Source organism: Puma concolor, chromosome E2 (assembly GCF_028749965.1).
Source record: "Puma concolor isolate L17-30 chromosome E2, mPumCon1.1.hap2, whole genome shotgun sequence".
NCBI classification, from domain to species: Eukaryota; Metazoa; Chordata; class Mammalia; order Carnivora; family Felidae; genus Puma; species Puma concolor.
Genome location: NC_141681.1, coordinates 4,795,202 through 4,815,226, shown reverse-complemented (window position 1 = coordinate 4,815,226; position 20,025 = coordinate 4,795,202). Strand labels below are relative to the sequence as shown.

The 20,025-nt window shown below is 54.8% G+C and overlaps 1 protein-coding gene across 2 annotated transcripts in view; it reads left to right on the top strand.

Annotated features, from left to right (window-relative positions):
* USP10 (ubiquitin specific peptidase 10) overlaps positions 1-19,643 on the top strand; it is a 68,453-nt gene extending 48,810 nt beyond the window's left edge. For both annotated transcript variants that reach the window (XM_086688785.1, XM_086688784.1), the window contains 10 exons: positions 3,128-3,219; positions 3,749-3,858; positions 4,271-4,326; positions 4,584-4,687; positions 7,284-7,383; positions 8,161-8,338; positions 11,102-11,267; positions 14,254-14,398; positions 15,524-15,589; positions 18,609-19,643. In XM_086688785.1, coding sequence (XP_086544911.1) covers positions 3,128-3,219; positions 3,749-3,858; positions 4,271-4,326; positions 4,584-4,687; positions 7,284-7,383; positions 8,161-8,338; positions 11,102-11,267; positions 14,254-14,398; positions 15,524-15,589; positions 18,609-18,796 — 1,205 coding nt within the window. In that variant the 3' untranslated portion in view covers positions 18,797-19,643. The remainder of the gene's footprint in view (positions 1-3,127; positions 3,220-3,748; positions 3,859-4,270; positions 4,327-4,583; positions 4,688-7,283; positions 7,384-8,160; positions 8,339-11,101; positions 11,268-14,253; positions 14,399-15,523; positions 15,590-18,608) is intronic.
* The last annotated feature ends 382 nt before the right edge of the window (positions 19,644-20,025 follow it).

Genomic DNA, 20,025 nt, shown 5'->3' with positions numbered 1-20,025 from the left:
CATAAGCAGGGGAGGAGCACAGAGTGAGGGAGGCACAGAATCCGAGCTGTCAGCACAGAGCCCGACGTGGTGCTCGAACTCATGAACCTTGAGATCATGACCTGAGCCGAAGTGACCCGACGCTTCACTGACTGAGCCACCCAGGCGCCCCACACCTGTTTCCTTTTGAGCGTGGAGTTGATTTTTTTTTTTTTTTTTTTGTATTTAAGAAGATATTAATTCAAAGTACTTTTGACCGTCTGCAAACATGTTTTTGAGTCTGTTAAGGCAGTTAACGCGGGAGGGAGATTTCAGATCTTCTGGTCCTTTTCTTTGCATTTTCCTTCCGTGTCTTGCTGAACAAGAATTCCTGTCACCAAGCCACCTCCCTCTTCTGTCTTTGCCCCTCCCCCACCCTAGAAGCCGCTCCTTCCTTGCAGTCCTCAAAAGAAATGGAGGCTGCTGTTTCCTTTCTTTCCCCAGCGGTGAGTCGGTCCTTCCCTGGCTCCCTCCCTCCACAGTCCTGTGAGCCCCTCGGCACCCCAGTCCTGTCTCACTCCTCAGGCAGGCTTCAGGCCGCTCCGCTCTGGCTCTCCTTCCTGGGGGCCTAGAGCCTGCTTCCGCCTCCACTGTTAATTCAATCCCCCGCGTCCTTCTAGGTTCTTCTTGGGCTGCCTCTTACATGTGGGTGGTGCTTAGGGCTCCGCTCCTGACACATCACTGCTGCTGAGGATGTCTGGTGCCAGCTGCAAGCTGTGGGCCTGTGTGTGTGTGTGTGTGTGTGTGTGTGTGTGTGTGTGTGTGTAGATGTGGTACTTGCCGCTCTGTGGGTGTGCGTGCACTGCCGACTGGTGTAATCTGGGTACCTCGTTTCCACACCTCTGAAACTGAGCTTGTGACCTCATCACTGTATGCAACAACAAGAAGCCTGCTCTGGGTGGGAGGCCCCATCGCCCCGGCCGGAGACCTTGCCGTGCCAGCTGCCATTTGCCGTCCTCGGCCCCCTGCCGCCTGACGGGTTGTCCAGTCTGTGGATCTGGCCGAGCATCCCGTCCGCCGACCCGCCTTCGGTTCAGCCTGCCCCGTTGTCCCCTTTTCGCTGGTCCACAAGCTCTCCTGCAGCAGGGCCACCTCTCAGCCACCTCTGTGCTTCCAGGACCTGGTGCCCGGGCGGGGCTCAGCGAGCGGCAGCGTGTCAGTTAGCAGAGGTCCTGGTGGTGAGAAGGCGGTTGATTCCGAGTCTTCTGGTTTGGCAGAAACAGCATTATTGTTCGTAGATGTAAAGCTGCTGTGGCAGAGATTCACAGGGGTCGTGCCTCTGCTGGAGTCTTCATCTGGGACGGATGCCCACTTGGAAGTGCACAGATTTTTTAATGGAATAATTATGTTAAATAATTGCCGTTCTGGGGCACACGTTGACAAGTATGGACCGTCATGATAATACGCCACAAACACAACACACAGCTCTGTTTTAAGGAGGAGATCTTAAGCCTGTGGGGAAAGTGAGCCCTGAAACCTTTGTGAGAAAGGGTCGTGGCGTGGAGCCCGGTACTTGCTGAGGGGCAGTGCGGACGCGGGTGACGCGTCAGCTCAGGCCACAGCCGTGCCGGCTCCCTAACCCTCTGGGCCTCTGTTCTCTCGCCTGTGACGTGAGCAGGATAGCGGTGGCCCCCTGACAGGGGTGTGAGCACAGTAACGAACGGTACAGCTGAGCCCCGCGGCACACTGTCTTGTCACACGCCCTGTCCCGTCTCTGCCGGGAGGCGTCACATGTCGCGCGAGGCCCAGCTCTGTACCTGGCGCGGTCCTCACGGACGCCCAGCGCTGCGCCCGCAGTAGGGGAGGGAGCGGAGAGCTGTGCCAGCCCAGACTAGTTGAACAGGTCCCAGCGGGTCTTCTGGAGCCTGTGATGCTTTACTTTTTGTAAATGGGAAAATCATTCACTGTGCTTCGTCAGTTAGAGGCAAGAGGACATTTACTGTCCCAGGAGGGAGGGGATAGGTGTGTGTGCAAATTAATTTCCTCATTTAAAGCTCAAGTCTGAGACCTGCCAGTCCAGCTGCGGTGTAGGATTAAGAAGCTTGCTTTTGTTGGATGCCTTGGACGGGTGCTGACATCACACGTACGCTCACTCCCTTTGTCTTTTCTGGGACACGATTTAAAAGGAAGCGGTGTGGCTGCAGATCGTGGCTTTTAGGCACCGGCTGTGCCCCGTAGCTCCCGAGTGACACAGGCCGGCCGGCGGGGGTTTAGAGACTCCGTCTCCTTCTGGTGAAAGGGGGATGGTGCTGCTCCTCTGGATTGCTGAGGATTCAGTGCAGCCCCTTAGCGCTTGTACGTCATCGAGCGCTTGCCCGGGTAAAAGGTGTCCTTGACTTGTGTGGCTTCACTACAAGATTCGTAACGGGACATGGGGGGGCTTTGTCTTGTTTTAACACTTTACTGAAAAAAATTACTTAAGGCGTTTAATTGCACCACTCGAGCGTTCTGTGAAGATGGCAGTCCCGTCTGTCTGCCGACTGTAGAGAAGAGTGACGTCAGGGCGAATCTGCCGAGAGGTGTGTTTCTGCCTGGAGCGAGGGCGTTTGAGCACACGCCTTGTGTGAGGAGTGCGCCACGTGAGACCGCTGTCTCAGAAAGGAGTGTCGCCCCTCCCTGGACGGTGATGGGTCGCCCACCGTTGGGGTGCGTGGGGTGCCGTGGCAGTTGCTGGGGGCTTCCCCCGGACGAGGCTCCCGTCTGCGCTCGAACTCCTCCGTAGCTGGCGTTTGAGGGACTGTGCCGTTGGCGGGGCCTGCCTCGCTGTCAGCGTGCGGGGAGGAGCCTGTGTGTCTCAGGTCTGTTCGCTCTAACCCATGTAGTTCAGCCGTTTCTGTTTCTTGTTAAAATAGTTCTCTGCTCCCTGGTTGGATCCCCATGGAAAGATAAACAAACCTAGTGTTTGGGGGGAGAGTATTTTTAAAAATTTTAAATCGTTGGTTACTGCACACGATATTGGGCCCCGTGAAGCTTCAACACAGTGTGCCTTTTCCTTGGATATGTGCTTTCTCGAGGGGGATTTTAACGCTCCTCCAGAGTGTAGGAATTTCGCTCACTGTTATTTACTGGATGTCGTTAACTTCTTAAATATGCTTCTTCACTCTTTCAGAGTTACTGGAGAATGTGACCCTAATACATAAACCAGTGTCATTGCAACCCCGGGGGCTGATCAATAAAGGAAACTGGTGCTACATTAATGCTGTATCCTTCTCACATGCTGTCTCCAAGGCCAGCGGACCACGGCGTTCTCTTCCTCCGGTGCATTTGACTTAGTTCAGCTGCCATGGGGCTTCTGCCTTAAACTTTGAGTCCGAAAACTTGGTTCCTTACTTAGTGTGCCTACCTTGCTTAAAAGATAGAGTTCTTCCTGCCCCCCAAAAAGGTGATTTGTTGACCGGTGAGTGACAGAATGAGGCCAATTTTATTTTCATTAGCATGGCCTCGAGTAATAGGGTAGCGTGTCCACTGACAGCTGGAGACATTGTTGTAATTGCTACATCTTGGTCGAATCAAGTTTTTGTATGTAAACTGCTGACTGCCGAGTAAGGCCTTACATGGAAATCGCAAGGCAGTTGTCCTTACGGTTATTTGGTTGATTCCTTGAAAGTTTACATACGTAAGTCTTTCAGTGTCCTTGGCTTAGTTTTACATGCTTTGCGTTTAATGTGCCTTTCAGAAGTTTGGAGTGTCTGTTTCATTTCCTTTACGCTTCCTTACTGCCACTCCTTAGACGCTGCAGGCACTGGTCGCCTGCCCTCCAATGTATCACCTGATGAAGTTCATCCCTCTGTATTCGAAAGTGCAAAGGCCTTGTACGTCGACACCCATGATAGATAGCTTGTAAGTAAGGTGCCTCCAGACGTGTCCAGGGGCTGGGTCGTTTCGCCTCTGATAATTCAAATTCAAATAGTTTAGCAACGTTCTTACTTTCTTGCAGATGAGTCCTTTAATTTTTTAATTTTTTAAAATTCACTGTTTGTGTTTTTATGTGGAAGCTAACCAGAAATGGAATTGGAGCACTGCCTGTGTTCCTCAGATTTGTTCATGTCAGTTTAGTGCTTGCCAGTGTGTGTCCCTGAAGATCTTCCGGAAGTTACATAGAAAAGGTGGAAGAACCACTCACCACTCTGGCATCGGTTGCCAAAAACTTGCCACCTTCATACTGACTGATATTCTGAGTAGCCATCGAGAGTCTCTAGTGAAAGGATGTCTTTTACAAAAATGTACTAAACTTTTTCTCCCCCGTGTTTAGTGTTCGGCTAATGAATGAGTTTACTAATATGCCAGTACCTCCAAAACCCAGACAAGGTGAGTAGCGGTGAGGCCTCCTGATGCCATTGTGTACGGACGGCTGGGGAGGCAGGTGGCTAAATTTCATATGTTCGGTCTTGTCGCAAAGAAAAGGTTTTTAAAATAACCGGCGCTACACCTGTGCTGTTCTCAGCGTCGCGGGGGGCGGGGCGGGGGCGGGGCTGTGCGGGGGGCGGGGCGCCCTGGTGATGTTGCCTTTCATCGTGTTAAGACTCTGTTTCAGTGACGAGAATCTGTGTCCTGTTCCGTTGCAGCTCTTGGGGATAAAATCGTGAGGGATATCCGCCCTGGAGCTGCTTTTGAACCTACGTACATTTACAGACTCCTGACGGTGATCAAGTCGAGCCTGTCTGAAAAGGTTTGGCCCTGCTCGCGCGTAGCTCCGGTCCCTGCTTGTTCAGTGCTCGCCCTGCACTTGCATTGCTGCCATTTGGTGGGTGTTCGGTAGATTTAGGCTTGTTGTGGAGTCAGTTGCTTGAATGAAATTTAAAAATACGACGATCGTCCTGGTAACCAGAGGCAGGGCGTGCATCACTTACTGGGCACTGAGCACCCTTGTAAGTTTTTTCCGTACCTTAGCCGACCTCGCCCCCTGTGGTCCTCTCGTTGTTACATTTGAGAAAAGGGCGATCCTTTTCCAAGGCCACATAGCTCGTAAATGCAGCGCCTGGCATCACAGCCAGCTCCTTGACCGCCGCACGGCCTTTCACATGGAGCGTGGTCCTTGGGCCCGGAACCGTGGCGGCATTCGGGAGAGCTGCGTCTCCGTCACACTCACACGGCTCCTTGACTCTCTTAGCTGCATCTTTTGTCACACACTTTGCTACTAAAGGCGTGGGACCAGGGGCCAAGGGGGTCTCGCGTAGGGCGCCGACAGCTGTCGAGAGTGAATTACATACCCTTTCTGCAAAGTTAACTGGAGCCTTTCTTTCCTCCCTGACAGTCTGTCATGAGTCCATACGAGCAATTGAAATGATACTTATGGGAATTATTTAGAGAGAAAAACCATCCCCCCCAAAATTCCATTAAAGCTAAGTAAAGTGTGTTGAAGCGCCATTGTTTTGCGGAGGGTGAGTGGCCGGGGTGGCGTAGGTGCGAACTGTGCCTCTCCACGTTCAGTTGGAGATTGACGTTTCCGGGGTGGCGGGAATGTACGGAATGTTGGGAATGCAGAAGCAGATTACACTGCACCCTCTGCCCGCAGACAGCTCACCGTCCGGTAGGGGAATTAGATATTTAATCTAAGGAAACAGCAAAGAAGTCCTAAGATAGATGCAAATGCAGATGCTTGAGAAGCCCAGGCGGGCCACCCGGTTCAGGTGGCGGCCCAGGAAAAGCAGTGAAGTTCAGGGGGCGTCCCGTGGCCAAGCCCCACTGACATCCGGCTCCGAGGTCATGTTCGTGGACGGAAGTGTCTTTTGAAGTTAGGTGCATCCTGGCTGTGTTGGGTCCCCCATGCCACCCTCAGGCTTGGTGGTCCGACGGAAGGGCTGTGAGTCACAGCCGTTATCGGAAGGACTCAGAAGCCGTTATCCTCACAATCGGGTTAGGACAGCACGAGGACACAAGGCAAGACGAGACGTCCGGTGTGCGGGAAACCTGGAGACTCGCGTCCTGGTGCGTCACAGAGAACGCGCTTCGTTCCTCGGCGTCAGAGTGCGACAACGCGTGGAAAGATGCCGTCTGCTAGGGAAGCACATTGGAGACTCCGTGCCCGGGGTCCCCAGGCGTCCTCTGCCCGGCGCAGACCAGAATTCCACACCTGCACAAGGAAAGCGGGTGTTCAGCGTAAACCATGTTGTACGATTCAGGCACATTCCCTTGTCAGTTCTTGGAGCGGGGGGGACCCTCCCCAAATCCCACTTCCCAGATGCCAACCAGGGAGCGACCCGACCCGGCAAGCGGCCCTTCCCGAGAACGTCAGGCCTGCCGCGTTGACCCTTGTGCCTCTGAGCCGTGCCGGTTTCCGCCCTTTGCCGCACACACAGAGCGTGCTCCACGCCCAACGGCTGCCGTCCGTTTGGAGTCCTGTTTGGAGCGGGTACGCCAGAGGCTGAAAGAAGGGTTCGGAAATCCTCGGTCCCTGCGGTCCTTCTCCAAAGAAGGAAATACGAACTCATCCTGAGATCATAAAACAGATATCTGGCTGTCGCGTGACTCGTCTGGAGATGAATTTGCTGATGTGTGTGTGTAAAAAAAACCCGTCAGCGGAGCCTTTGAATCAGGAGAGATTTTCACGTGTGATTTGGGTCCTTTCCCCTGTAGTTGCCCATCGTTGCGAACGGGAGGACCACCCGGGCTCCCCTTCACAGCCACAGTGTGACCTTTGGCCCCTGGGGCTGTGAGACGAGGGGGCCCTCGTGTCTGGTGCTTTTTCGTCCCTTTCGTGTCCACAGAAGAGCAACTTTTCAATAAGTGTTTTGTTCTAAGGGTAACGTGTATTTATTGTAGAAAATTTCAAAAAGCCAGAAAAAACATAACAGATGGAAGTTCCTCCTCATCCTACACTTAAGACATAAAGGTTTACTTTGCACCCCCACCCATGCCCCCCTCACTCCACCTGTTTCAGCCTACAAAGAAGTCACGCAAAGGGCGCCTGGGGGGGATCCGTCCGTTAAGCGTCCGGCTTCGGCTCAGGTCATGATCTCACGGTTCGTGGGTTCGAGCCCCGCGTCGGGCTCTGTGCCGACGGCTTGGAGCCTGGGGCCTGCTTCCGATTCTGTGTCTGTCTGTCTGTCTCTCTCTCTGCCCCTCCCCCACTCGCGCTCTGTCTCAAAAACGTAAAAAGAAATTTAAAAAAAAAAAAAAAGTCACATGATTTCTGGAAACACTTTACATTAAGTCTTGTTAAAAATTGAAGAGGAGACCTGGTCTGAATATGCAGGCTCAGTATTCCCTGCAGGCCTTGCGTGGTGATCAGTTAAAATTAACGTGTTCCTATCTGGCCTTTTCAGGGTCGACAAGAAGATGCGGAGGAATATTTAGGCTTCATTCTAAACGGACTTCACGAGGAAATGCTGAACCTGAAGAAACTTCTGTCACCCAATAACCAAAGTAGGTCGTGGTCTGTTGGCCACAAAATTGCGCGAGAACATTTCCCCAAGAATTCATTCTGAACAGATGTCGCGTGTTCGTACACGAAGCCGCTTCCTCCCCAGATCGTTGGCCCTTTGAGTCACTTTCTCACCAGGGCGACTCTGGTTATCTCTACACTGCTTATTTTTTATACCACCAAGAATGCTCCCTCTGGGTAAATCAGAGTACATCCAGCACCTCTGCTTTTGTTCGTTCAGCTTTTAATGAGGAAAACGATCAAACATACGGAAAAGCTGGGAGAATGGTTTGGTGAATACCTGTGCAGCCGCTGGATTCTGCACCCGTTAACGTCTTGCCGTGCTTTCTCTCTCTGTGTCCCCACGCACGGTGTGTGCACGCATTTCCTGAGTGACACAAATTAAGTGGGAAGTAGCAGTTTAGTTCGCCCCTAAAATGGCCAAAGCATGCGTGTCCGGAGACTGAGAGTGCTCTCCCATGTGACCAAAGCTCCTTAGCACGTGAGGAAGACGGGCCGCGCTCCCACCGTGCTGCCTGGCTTCCGGTCTGTCTTCACGGCTCTCCGGCTGTCCCAGGAGCGCCGTCCTTGGTGGTTTATGCCAGCAGCATTCAGGTGGGCATCCGTCCCTGTCGCCTTTGTTCTTTGTGCAGAGCGCGCCTTGGTGTCGCCTTTAAGGCTCACTCCGTGCAGGCGGCTTACGGAGAACCTTTTTTTAAGGAAGCTGTTTCGCTGTCATTGTTGCCGTGAGTGGCCTAAGCGGACTGTCTCCTTTTCAGAACTCACCGTTTCCAACGGACCCAGGAGCCCGTCGGTGCACGAAGACGAGCAGGACGAGCCGGGCGAAGGCAGTGAGGACGAGTGGGAGCAAGTGGGCCCCAGGAGCAAGACTTCAGTCACGCGCCAGGCGGAGTTTGTTCAGACCCCGATCACTGGCATTTTTGGCGGACACATCAGGTGTGTGCTCTTCTGGAATATGCCGGAGTGTTGGCCTCTCTCAGGGTTTTGCCATCTGGCCGAAGGGGGAGGGTGGAAGACGTGTCTGAGGAATTCTGGGCTCGACGCTTTGCCTCGACGCCCCTGTGCCTGCTGTGTCCCCCGCCGTCCCTGCGCCTCTCCTGCCTGGTGCTTTCAACTGCTCTCGCCCGGCACCAAGGCCCTTCGGCCCCGGGCACTGCCGCCGTCCCCCAGGCCCTGCTGCCCTCCTGACTCCTCCCTCCGTCAGCGCTCCAGCCGCTCACAGCTAGGTAGAAAGAGAAAGACTTGTTAAGTTGGCAGGCAGGTTCTGTTAAGAGAAGAAATTCTGTGTCTGGCTAGAGGAATTTTAGGCTCTGGAACCGAGTGAGCCAGAAACGTGAGGGAGCGTGGAGGGAGATACTTTCACACAAAGGGGGACGCGGGGCCTCCTGGAGGGCCTGGGTTCCCTCCTCTGGCCCAGTTCCCATAAAGCAGATGCTCATTGCTCTTTAATGACCTCCTTCTAGAAGAGTTCTGTCTGAGTGCATTAGAGACAGACATTCATTGCCGCTTCGATGTGGAACTCAGGAGCGCTGGGGCCGGCTCCAGGGAGGCCCAAGCGTCCAGAGTCCCGAAGGGCCCCCGGAGCAGGGTTTCCTCGCGGACGGCCTGGCGTTGGAACCCACGAGGGGGGTTTCGTAGTGAGACGCAGCCTTTGCTTGTCCCGAATGCCGTGTATCCAGAAGAAGTGACCCCCTTTCCGAGGCAGAGGCAGGCAGAGTCAGTTCGGGCTCGCCCTGCCCCACAGCTTAGGTCGAGCCCCCTTCAGCGAGGCTGATACAACCCCCGCACGCCCACTGGCTCCTTCACGGCCCCGCGCGGTGCTGCTCTGCCGCGCCGGATCCAGAAGCCAGTCGTGCCGCCTTGTCCCCTTGAACGAGTCCTTTCTGGGCTCCCCACTGTGCGCTAGAGCCGCCGGGCCCCCTTCCGTTGTGACGTCTCCACGTCAGCCTTGTGGTCAGGTGTGCCCTGGGGACTGCCGCCCCTGTGACTTGGTGTTGTGGATACGATTCCTTGGGCTGGGCTGTTTCGGGAAGGGAAGCTGGGATCCAGGTCAGGCACGGCACTGAGAGAAGGCCATCTTGTGCCCTTGGCTCTGCGTGAGACCGGCAGCCTGATGTCCGTGCTCTTGGGCCAGCCCAGTGGGCGTGACAGCACCGTGTGTGTGCGCGTAGGTGGAACGTGCAAGGCTCCTGAGGCCAGCGTACCCCAAGATCTCACGTTTGTTTGAGAATAACCAGCATCCGATTTGGAGGAAATTCTAGCTCGGCGTGCACGGCCCTGCCGTGCAGGACCTCTGGCTTTGGCCTTGGCGGGCTTTTTAAATGTTGAAACGGCTTGTTGATACTTTGGAGAACTAACAAAACAAAGGTTGGAATGATTTCTTAAAATTTAGGAACTTTGTGTGTGGTAGCCATCATGAAGTGTGGTTTTCTTTGCAAATCCACCTTCCTTGGGTGGGTTTTCACTCCCCCTGGAGAAACCATCACCTTTCTTCACCCTTTTCCCCCCGCCCGTTCGGAGCCTTGAATAAAATCGAGGCCGTCGGAGTCCGGAGGACCGCTTCTTGATTCCGCCACCAGTTTTAATGACCGCCCTCCCCCGTTGCTCTTGGAACCAGGGGAAGGGCCGTGGCTCTCGAGTCTGTGCCCTCGGAGGGAGCACCAAGATGCTTCCTGGTCCATGTGGCAGGGGAGCGCGTGTGGACGTGAAGCCCGAGGCAGAGGAGCGTTTAGTTCGCTCTTGGGGGCACCTGCTCTGCAAAGTCTGAATCCCCAGGCACCCATCTGATTCCTTTCGTAAACCGGGTCACTCGGGCTGCAGAAGCAGAATTCTCGTTGCGCGCCTGGAATGTTTCCCTGCCGGGGCTAAACGGGAGATGGGCTGAGCACACAAGTTTTACTCAGAGAAACTCAGAGAAAAATGAAATGAAAAACCAGCTAAGAAAACAAGGTCGAACTGGCACCCTTCTTCTTGAGGGTGGTAGGTAGCCTTGTTTCCTGGAATGTTAGCTTAGTTTTTGTTAGACACACCCTGCTTCTCTTTTGTAAGTCATTTTCATAGGGGAAGAATGCCATTAAAAATATTGTTTACCTTGGGGTTTCCTCTCTTTTATTAGAACGGCTCTGACACTTTACGAAGATGAGAAGTGTCAGCGTTTTGAGGCCATGGCAGGATAAGGGCAGTTACTAACTGGTGCATTAGATAAAGTGTGGAGTGGAAGGGAAGGAATTTGCAAGATGAAGTAGGTTTTCTTCCAGTGTGCTTGCGCCGGGAACGCGATCCGCTGAACTGGTGGGCTTTTGCTTAGAAATACTCAGGAGGTGGTATTCAGCCTGATTATTATTTTTCTTTTTCCGCCAACAGTTGGTGTCATTATTTTATTTTATTTTATTTATTTATTTTTCCCGCCTGATTATTTTTTCCCACCAATAGTTGGTGTCATTATTTTTTTTTCCCAGCCTAATTTTTTTTTTCCACCAGTAGTTGGTGTCATTATTTTATTTTATTTATTTATTTTTCCCACCTGATTGTTTTTAACTTCGGTACATTTGTGGCTCTTTTCCCTCTCTGGCCTTCTGAGAGTGGTCCTGAGAAACCTCGTTCCCTGCGTTAATCCCTCTTCTGCCGCTGGGTGATCTTGAGGGAAGGCGGGAAGGAGCGTTGTCTCACAGTTGTCTGGTCGTGTCTTCCAACCCGCAGGTCTGTGGTCTACCAGCAGAGTTCCAGAGAATCCGCCACTTTGCAGCCCTTCTTCACGTTGCAGCTGGACATCCAGTCTGACAAGATACGTACGGTCCAGGACGCATTGGAGAGCCTGGTGGCGAGAGAATCTGTCCAGGGTTATACCACAAAGACCAAACAAGAGGTACAGCCATAGTTGGTCTTGAACGTGTGTGCCGAGGCGCCCCGGTCTGGTGGAAAGAGCGCGCGGCGCAAGCGGGTCCGCGCTCTGCCTCTCAGGCCCCTTGCTTCACTGTTTCGCACTGAAAGTTTCCACGTGTTTACAATGGGACGGCTGAAATGGCTGGTCCTGACACCACTTCACGTAGCCCAGGGTGACGGTCATCGGGAGCGTCTGTCCTGAGCTGTGTAACTTGGCTAGTGCGATCGTGGTATGATAAAGTCAGCACCACGTCGAACAGAGGCCGAGCAGCTTCTGACGTCACAGAGCATAATTTCGTGAGCTTAGGTAGGCCAGAAAAGAGGTTCCAAACACGTCTATTTAGCATTTGGTTGTAGGTCTTCCAGGAGATCAAAAACAATTAGAAGGTAGCTGTTTTCCTGCGTGTTAGTCTTTAATCGGATGTGGACAGGAGGAAAGTCTTTGAGTCTTCAGTGTTCGGGAGTCAGAGAGGCAGATGGCTTCGTGCGGGGTACCTGTCAGCCGAGTCAGGAGAGAGCTGGAGTGTTTGCTCCCGGAGCGCTTCCTGGTGCCTGGGGTCCAGATGTGCCAGCGGCCGCTGTTTCCACTCCGGGGTTGAGGAGGGTGTCGTCTCCGCTGCCGAGATCGTGCTGGTGATCTCGGGGTTGGTGAGTTCAGAGAAACGTGACAGATGGACGCAGGCTAGTTACGGGCGGCACCTGTCTGGACAGCTCGTAGTATCCCTGGGGAGCGTGACTCAACAAGGCTGTGGTGGCTGAAGGCTCACGGGGAGCAGAGCAGAGGAGCACCTGGGCGCCTGCGGTTCCCCTGGGGCCTCCCGCCTGGACCGGTCAAGCCTCCTCTTGGGAGATGGGCACGTGGTTTGGCCTGATCCTCCCGTGTTTTCTGACTTGCTTCCCACGGGCGATTTTGTTTAAACAAGAAAAGCGGTAGGAGCGAGAGACAGAATCTCGGCGCTTGGCTTAAGTGAATCAGCCGAGTCTGGCGGTGGAACTTAATGAGAGAGAAAGTGGGTATTTGTTTCCAGGAGGTCGGTTGGTGTGGCTGAGCCGTGTACTTGGCTCGTTGTGTGGCAGCCGCGGCTCCAGAGGTGGAGTCGCCGTCCTGCCCACCCCCACCCCCACCCCCCAGCGCCTCTCTCGCTCGCTCTCCCGCAGCCACCTGCAGGGGTTGGTGGCCACTCATCCTGCAGACCTCGCCCCCGCCCCCTCACGCGTCTTTTCCTCTCTTGTTCCTGCTGCGGTGACGCGTGCACGTCGGGAGGGTGCAGATGAGATCGAGGTAGGGGATGTGAGAAGAAAGAAAGTGGTTTATTCCAGATGGCTGGGGGGAGCGGGGAGAAGGACGCAGGAAAAAAGAGGCCCTTTGGCAGAGCCTCGAAGAGGAAGAAGCAACACGCTGCGTGTCCCGGCTCGGTGATGGCGGTGGCATGTTACCGAGAAGAGCGAAAACTCTCCGAAAAGCAGACGTTTGAGAAAGGGAGATCTTGGACGGTTCGTATGGGGCGGGGATATCCAGAAAGAGCAAGTATCACATTTTCTGGAATGTGTTTTCTTTGAATGGACTTTTTAAAATACCGAGTTTGACGTTACTGTGTTTTAAGGTCATGAGATTTATTTTGCTGTGGGACCACTTGACGAAGGCCCATGGGAAAATAGGACTATAGAAAACACTTGCTGTGCGGAACGGGTCTGGTTTTGTTGTGTGAAGAAAAGTGTGTCAAGTTTGTGTGGAAACCCAAAACACACGGAAGAATTTCCGATTAGCCACTTAGTGAACTGCCCGAAAGTCTGAGGTCAGAGTCCTAGGTCCCTGGCTCGGAGAGCATCCCAGAGATGCATTTGCCCAGCCCTCGATTCACGCGCGGGGACGCTGGAGTCCTCTTGCCACAATCTCGGTCTCTTGCTGTTGGGCCGTAGCCACACTTTCCGATCGCTTGCACATCCTCCTCGGGTACGGAGACACCGGGCTCCAGACCCGTGATGAGCATCCAGAGGCGGGTCGGGTGGTTCCCCGCCTGGCATCTGAGCCTGAGTGGGAAGCCGGGCACCCATTAGGACACCTCTGCCCAGATGCACATACGGTCTTCTGAACGTTGCCATACACTTCGCTTCCGCTGTTCTCTTTCCGACGGTCACCCGAACGGGCATTTCTACCAAAAGGATTCTTCATCTAAATACAGGGAGCATCCAAGAGTTTATAATTCTAAAGAACGGCAAATAAAGGTAATAGGCATTGTTGGCAAGGATGCATTTTTAATGAAGCGCAGCATTCATTGGACCTGTGGAAGCAGATGAGAGACGTGTAAGTTGATAAAACAAACCTGCGAAGCTAATGGTTACAAGAGATAGCTTTTGGGTTACGTAGAACACCTAATTCGAGAAACACTTTGGCTTCGGTTTGAGTTACTAAAAAGCACGTTAATACGTACATAATGCGAGGTGCCACTGCCGAGTTAGCTGTTAATTTTTGTGCCAATTTGCCATTAATGTCACAGAACAGGTTTTTGTTTTGTTGTTTTTGAGAGCGAGAGGACGAGTGAGCGAGGGGCAGAGAGAATCTCATGAGGGACAGAGGTGGAGAGAGAGAGAAGCGGGGCTCACCCGATGTGGGCTCGATCTCACAAACCGTGAGAGCGTGACCCGACCGGAAGTCTGATGCTTAACCGACCCCAGAGCAGGGCTTCCTGCCGCGGAGTTCACGCTTGGGCCCGCGGAGCCGGGGCGCCCCGTGCCGCTGTGTCTGCAGGCACGTGCGTGCTTTCCCGCGGGGAGTGTGGGTGCGGGTGGCTCTCGCGAGACCTCTTGGCGGGATGTTAGATCCTCAGACGCTCCCCTGACCCGGCCGAGTGGGGAACGGGGCCGCGGAGCCGCAGGCCGTCGGCTCCCGGAGGGGGTTCTTGGGGGACGGACGTGGCGTCTGCCGCGTGGAGTGAGGGACGCGCGTCCTGCTCTGCTCTGTGCCCTAGGTGGAGATCAGTCGAAGGGTGACTCTGGAGAAGCTCCCTCCTGTGCTCGTGCTGCACCTGAAGCGGTTTGTTTACGAGAAGACCGGCGGGTGTCAGAAGCTCGTCAAGAGCGTCGAGTATCCTGTGGACCTGGAGATCAGCAAAGGTAACGGCCGCGGACGGAGACCGCGTGCGTGGTGCCCGCTCCCCCGGGAGGCCGGGCGCTTGGCGCCCGGCGTTTCTGCGAGATGCCGGAGTCAGGAGGTTCTCTCTCGTGACGGTTTGGTTTTAGATTTCTCGATTAGTAACGGATTTTGATGCTCAAATTGGCACCAGGGTAGCTCTTGAAAGATAAAGGCAAAAAGTGAATAAACCGTATGATCTTACTAGATTGTAAAACCGGAGGAGATTTTGTCCATTAAGATGAGCATCGTCTTTCTGGAAATACCTTGTGGATCAGTGGTCCAAAACGGTTTTCTTCATAAACGTTAAGAATCGCACGTACCGGCCTGTTAAATGGACTTTTTTAGTGAAGTGAAGGGACGTTTCCCATAGGCCCCTGGGCGTTCCTCCGACCTCCGGTTGCAATGACACGTGTCAGGTTTGTGGCACCCTGTCCGCCCCGAGTCTCCGTCAGGTAACCGGGCCCCCTCAGCTTCGACGCGTTTTGATGAAAGCAAGCTCGTGTTGTCTTGCTTGTCACGCGTGGTCTTCGTGTCAGCTGCCACCTGAAGTGCTTTCCAGAAAGAGAAACGAGATAAGCGAGGACCAGAGGCCCTGGCGTGGGTCAAGGGTGGGGGTAGGGGAGAAGCCGGTGGCGAGCGGCTCCCGGAAGGGTGCATCTGCGGGGAGCCGTTCCCGCAGGGGGACAGTGCCTCTTTGGAGGGACCGTCTTACTCTTACATAATGGAACTTTTGCGGCCTCCCTCGCCTGTAAAACGTTTCAACTCTTCGTTTCCCCGGGCCATTTTGTTTCTAAGTGGGCGGCTTTCTTTTCCGTTTTTTAGCATGTCTGCTTTTAAGGGGTTTCTGGCATGAGCTTAACAGGCTCAGTGTATTTCCCCTGTTTCTTAACGGACTGGCTGCCGGGTCCGGGCGCTCCCGCGTCGCACAGCCGGTTTCCCTCCTGGGCAGCGCTTGCGCCCAGGGAGGCCTGGAGTTTGTTTTGTTTTCCTGGTCTGCCAGGGGGCGCATGTGAGCGGGGCTGTCGGCACCTCTTCGTCTCTGTCACCCTGAGCCTCTCTATAAGTGCTTTTTTACAGATTGCAGCTGTCGATATTTTGTTTTTCAGAACTGCTTTCTCCAGGGGTTAAAAATAAGAATTTTAAATGCCACAGAACCTATAGGCTATTTGCAGGTAAGTAAATCTGTACGTTATTTACTTACTAAAGCACTGATAAAGACGTTTAATACCCAGGCCCAATTTTGCCACAATACCACTTCGCATAGAGAAGAGTGTCTCTGCTGGTAACCCCTGGACCTTATAAGGGGACTCTGTTTTCTTTTGAAAATGTGCGTTTGACCTGACGTTGGTGCTTGGATTTGACAGAATATCCTTTTGGCTCTAAGCTGAATCCGTCTTAAGACCTTGTTTAACATCAGTTCTGTCCGTGAGTCAGAGGATCGGGTCGGAGGCCGCCTGCCGGGCTAGCGGTTTGCAGACAGGACCTTTCCTGCTGCGGTTGTGGCCCCTGCGCAGGGACGGTGGCGCCTGGGGGGCCGGGTCCCCGAGACCCCTGTTCTCTCGGCCCAGAGCTTCCTGCGGCCCCAGTTTGTCTAATACTGTCTGTCCGTCCTTCCGCTCCTCCTTCCTCTCTTGTAGCTAGAGTCTTCTGGGCCTTTGAGGCCCTGTACTTGTGCTGGTTGCTGTTTGCATCAGCTGCGTGTGCTTTCTGGCCGTTTTTACCAGAATTTCCTAGCTTCTTCGTTATCCTTCTTTTGTGTTGGCCTTGCTCAGTCTGCGTGTAATTTAAACTAAGTTCCCATTTACTGACACGTGTTTAGTGAACCTTTCTACTCGGTGCCTTTTTCGTGGTATCTCATTTATTCCTCACAGCTGTCCTGCGAGGCAGGTGGTGGTGTCCCCGTTTTATAAAACAAGAAACCCAAATTCTTGTTTGGGACACACGCCCCGCTCTGACCCGCAGTGGCGTGGCCGGTCTTCACCTTCCTACCCTCCGTCCTGCCTGTTTAGAAAGTTGGTTGGCCCCCGATGAGCGGGTCAGGTCCCCGTGCGACACCAGGAGGGCTTGGGCCCGGTCACCTTGCTCTTCCTGCCAGGCTGTGCCTTTGACTTTCTCTTCTCCCCCACGTCAGCCGATCACAGCCCCTCCCCAGGCAGGGGGGCCCTGCGCTCCTGCGGTGTCCCCAGCCCTTTCCAGCCCTGCCTTGTCATGGAAACTCTGCCACCTGCCTCTGGGACCAGAGAGGTCGTGGCGGCCGGCCCGAGTCCGGAGCTGGGCCCTGAGGCCCCAGGGGGAGATGAAGGTCAGCCCTGCCGTCTCCCTGCTGCCCTCCCCGCCTGGGGCCGCTGCAGGGGGAGGCCGCCGACCGGGGGCAAGGACGGGAATCCCTGTCTCTCCTGCTCGGGGAGCCCCGGTGTGGTCCCGCTCTGCCTGCCGGCTGTGGCCCAGCGTCTGCCCAGGGCTCCCCTGCGTTCCCAAATCCTCTCATGGCTTCTCACTTCAGAAATAAGGGCACTAGATTGGATCAGTTGGACTTTTCCCGGTCTGCCAGGAATGTAAGGAAGCACTTCGCACAAATGGTTCTGACTGCGGGACCCGGAGAGCACGTTCGAGAAGTGCTGGGCGGTCCCATTCAGTCAGGGGGACTCGCCTGGAGCCCTGACGTGCCGTGTCAGCCCCCGGGTGCTGCTGAGGGAACCACAACGCGTGTGGAGTGCTTTCTCTTGAAGTGTTAGAACGGGAGGGGCCTGCAGGAAACACAAACCCACAGCTCCTTAAATCCCACTGACTTGGTCACTCGATCAAAACTCTTGCCCGAGACGTGTCTTGGAGGTGAAAATCCAGGACGAAAGCCCAAAGTGGGTTTGGGGCCTGGGGGACGGGCCATGTCAAGCCTCTTCCACGTCCTCGATGGCCTTTTGATGGGTGCGACCTGCCGTGTGTGCCGATCCCACCGCTGGTGTCCTGCCGGGGCCTCCTGCAGTCTTCTGTCCCCAGGGCACCAGCCGTGTTTGTCACGTGGCTGGCAAGGGCGTCCCCTGTGCCTCCAGCACGGAGGCTCCTTTGCCGGGGGGACTGTCATCCCACCAGCCACGACCTCGGCCACGGGGTCCGGACAGGGTCGTCCCTCCGCTGGAGTGACCGCTGCCGCCAGGGCCCAGCCACCGTGCCACCAGCCGAGTCTTGTTGCTCTGCACTGGTGGTGGCACGAGCTCGCCCGGCCGCCTTGCCAGCCCCCTGTCCTCGGGAGGCGTCTCCGTCCCCCAGGCTCCTGCCTGCGGCCTGGCCCTCCTCCCCCGCCATGGGGGGAAGACGGGGGCCCTTGGTGTCTTCAGGGGACTTCACTGCGTCTTCCAGTGGTTGGTTGTCTTTGTTTTAGGCCTTTGACCAAAGGCTTCTTGATTGGATTACAGAATTTTTTTAAGTGAAAAGCTTCGTTTAAGCATAAAAGAAGAAAGCGCAATGACTAGGTGCCATTTCGGTGGGGACGCCACCCGCTCCGCCCACATGACAGTCCTGCTGTCTGTCCCTCTTGGGGCCGGCGCGGTCACTCGTTGTGATGACAGTCACAGAAAACCTAGAACTGTCCATTTTCCACGTAACACCGGCATATTCCTACATCGCCTGCACTCAGCCTGTTCCTCTTACTGTGCACGGCTCTTGACGTTTCCTTGCTTTTTCACTCTTACCAAATCTTTGTCGGAGGTTCACATGATCTCTTTAGAACGGTCTAGAAGGGGATGGGCTGGATCGAGAGCATGAGCGTTTGGGGGTCTGGGTGGCATTTCTGGAGGTCCGTCAGTGCTAGCGGTTCCGTGGGGGCTGGGAGGGGGCGGGGTCTTTGCCGTCCTCGCCCGGAGGGCTGGCTTGTGGGACAGCCCCGCCGGGCCGGCGACTCCTCCGCGAGGCCTTGAACGTCCGGAGTGTGTCGTTAAGGTGTCCGTGTGTGACTTTCTCGCGCGTCGCTGAGGGTTTTGGATTACATGACGTTGCTTTGTGTGGTGGCATCTCTGCCCCACGCGCCTCGGAAAGGTGTGTCCCGCGAGGCGGCTCCGTGGGCGGGGGGGGGGGGGGGGGTCAGGCGGGCGTGGCGGGCGTGGCGCGCGCGGTGGGCGTGGCGGGCGTGGGGGGCGTGGCACGCTGCCGTGCCCCGCCCCGCCCGTCTCACCTGGCGCCCGGCCTCTCTTGCAGTGGTCTACCATCACGGCAGCAGCGCGACGGGCGGCCACTACACCACGGACGTCTTCCAGATCGGTCTGAACGGCTGGCTGCGCATCGATGACCAGACGGTCAAGGTGGTGAACCAGTACCAGGTGGTGAAGCCCACTGCCGAACGCACAGCCTACCTCCTGTATTACCGCCGCGTGGACCTGCTGTAGCCGCCTGCGCGCCGTGTGCCCGCCGCCCGCTTGCAGACGCCGACTCCCTCTGACTTCCTTCCCGTCTTTAGTGGCTCTCTAGGGGGAGCCTCTTCGTCCTTGGCAGAACGGGCTAGAACGGAGAGCAGACGCCTCGGGGCTTGTGCGCAACAGTTCACGTTGCCGCCTGCCTTCCAGATCCGAATCATTTGGTTGAAACAGACCGTCACTCGATTTGAGAAAATACACAGAACCCGTGTTTCTGAAATAATGCCGATTCCTGAGTGAGAAGGGGGAACTTGCATTCGATTCGCAGTCTAATTGCTTAGTAGAATAAATCCTGCACCAGCGACACTTGTAAATTTGTGAAAATGAATTTTATCTTTCCTTAAGGAGTAAATTTTTTAATCCGTCACACTTTCCTTCCCCACCCTCTAGTTTTTGATAAACGATAAAAACGAGCCAGTTATCAGAGGAGACATAGTTCTTACTTCTAAAAGAAACATAAATACGAAAAATAAGTTGCTGGTTCCTCACCGGAAAGATACGTGTTAGTAATCGTGCGATGAAAAGCTGCTTACGTATGCATTGCAGATCAGATACCCGGAGTTAAGACGTTAGCCCACGTAGGTGGGTGGTTGTAAACTTTATTGCCATTAAAAGATTTCACGTTGCATTCATGCTTCTGTGTACACATAATGAAAAATGGGCAAAATCATGACGACGGATCTTTCCTTCAGTCGCTCTGTTTAATTCTGCCGTCTGCTCTTCTGTGATGCTGCGTCTCTAATTGTACACAGTTTAGTGATCTCTAGGACTACAGAAGTTGTCCCCCACCAATAAAAATCACAAAGTTGGTTTAAAGCTGTGCACGGTGTTTCTTTGACTGCTCTCGCCACTTCCGGTCGCCGGCGCTCCCGTGGGCCCGCGGGCTCCCCCAGAATCACGGCGGGCCCTCCAGCCAGCCGAACCAAGGCTCGGGTCGTGCCCGCTTAGTGTCGCCAACGCCACTAACTAGCGATTTGGGGGGATGGAGTTTTTGAATCTTCCGATAGCAGAAAAGGGAGGTGACTCTCCTCCGTTCCTTGTTCCTGTCCCCAGCGCGGTCAGCATCCCCAGAGCAGTGGGCTTACGTCACGCACGGCTGAACACCGTGCTGCTGGGGCATCTTAGCAGCACTTCGGACACCGCCCTTGGGTTGGGGACAGGAAGCCCTTCCCGGGCAGAAGAGACGGAGGAGAGTTCACGTG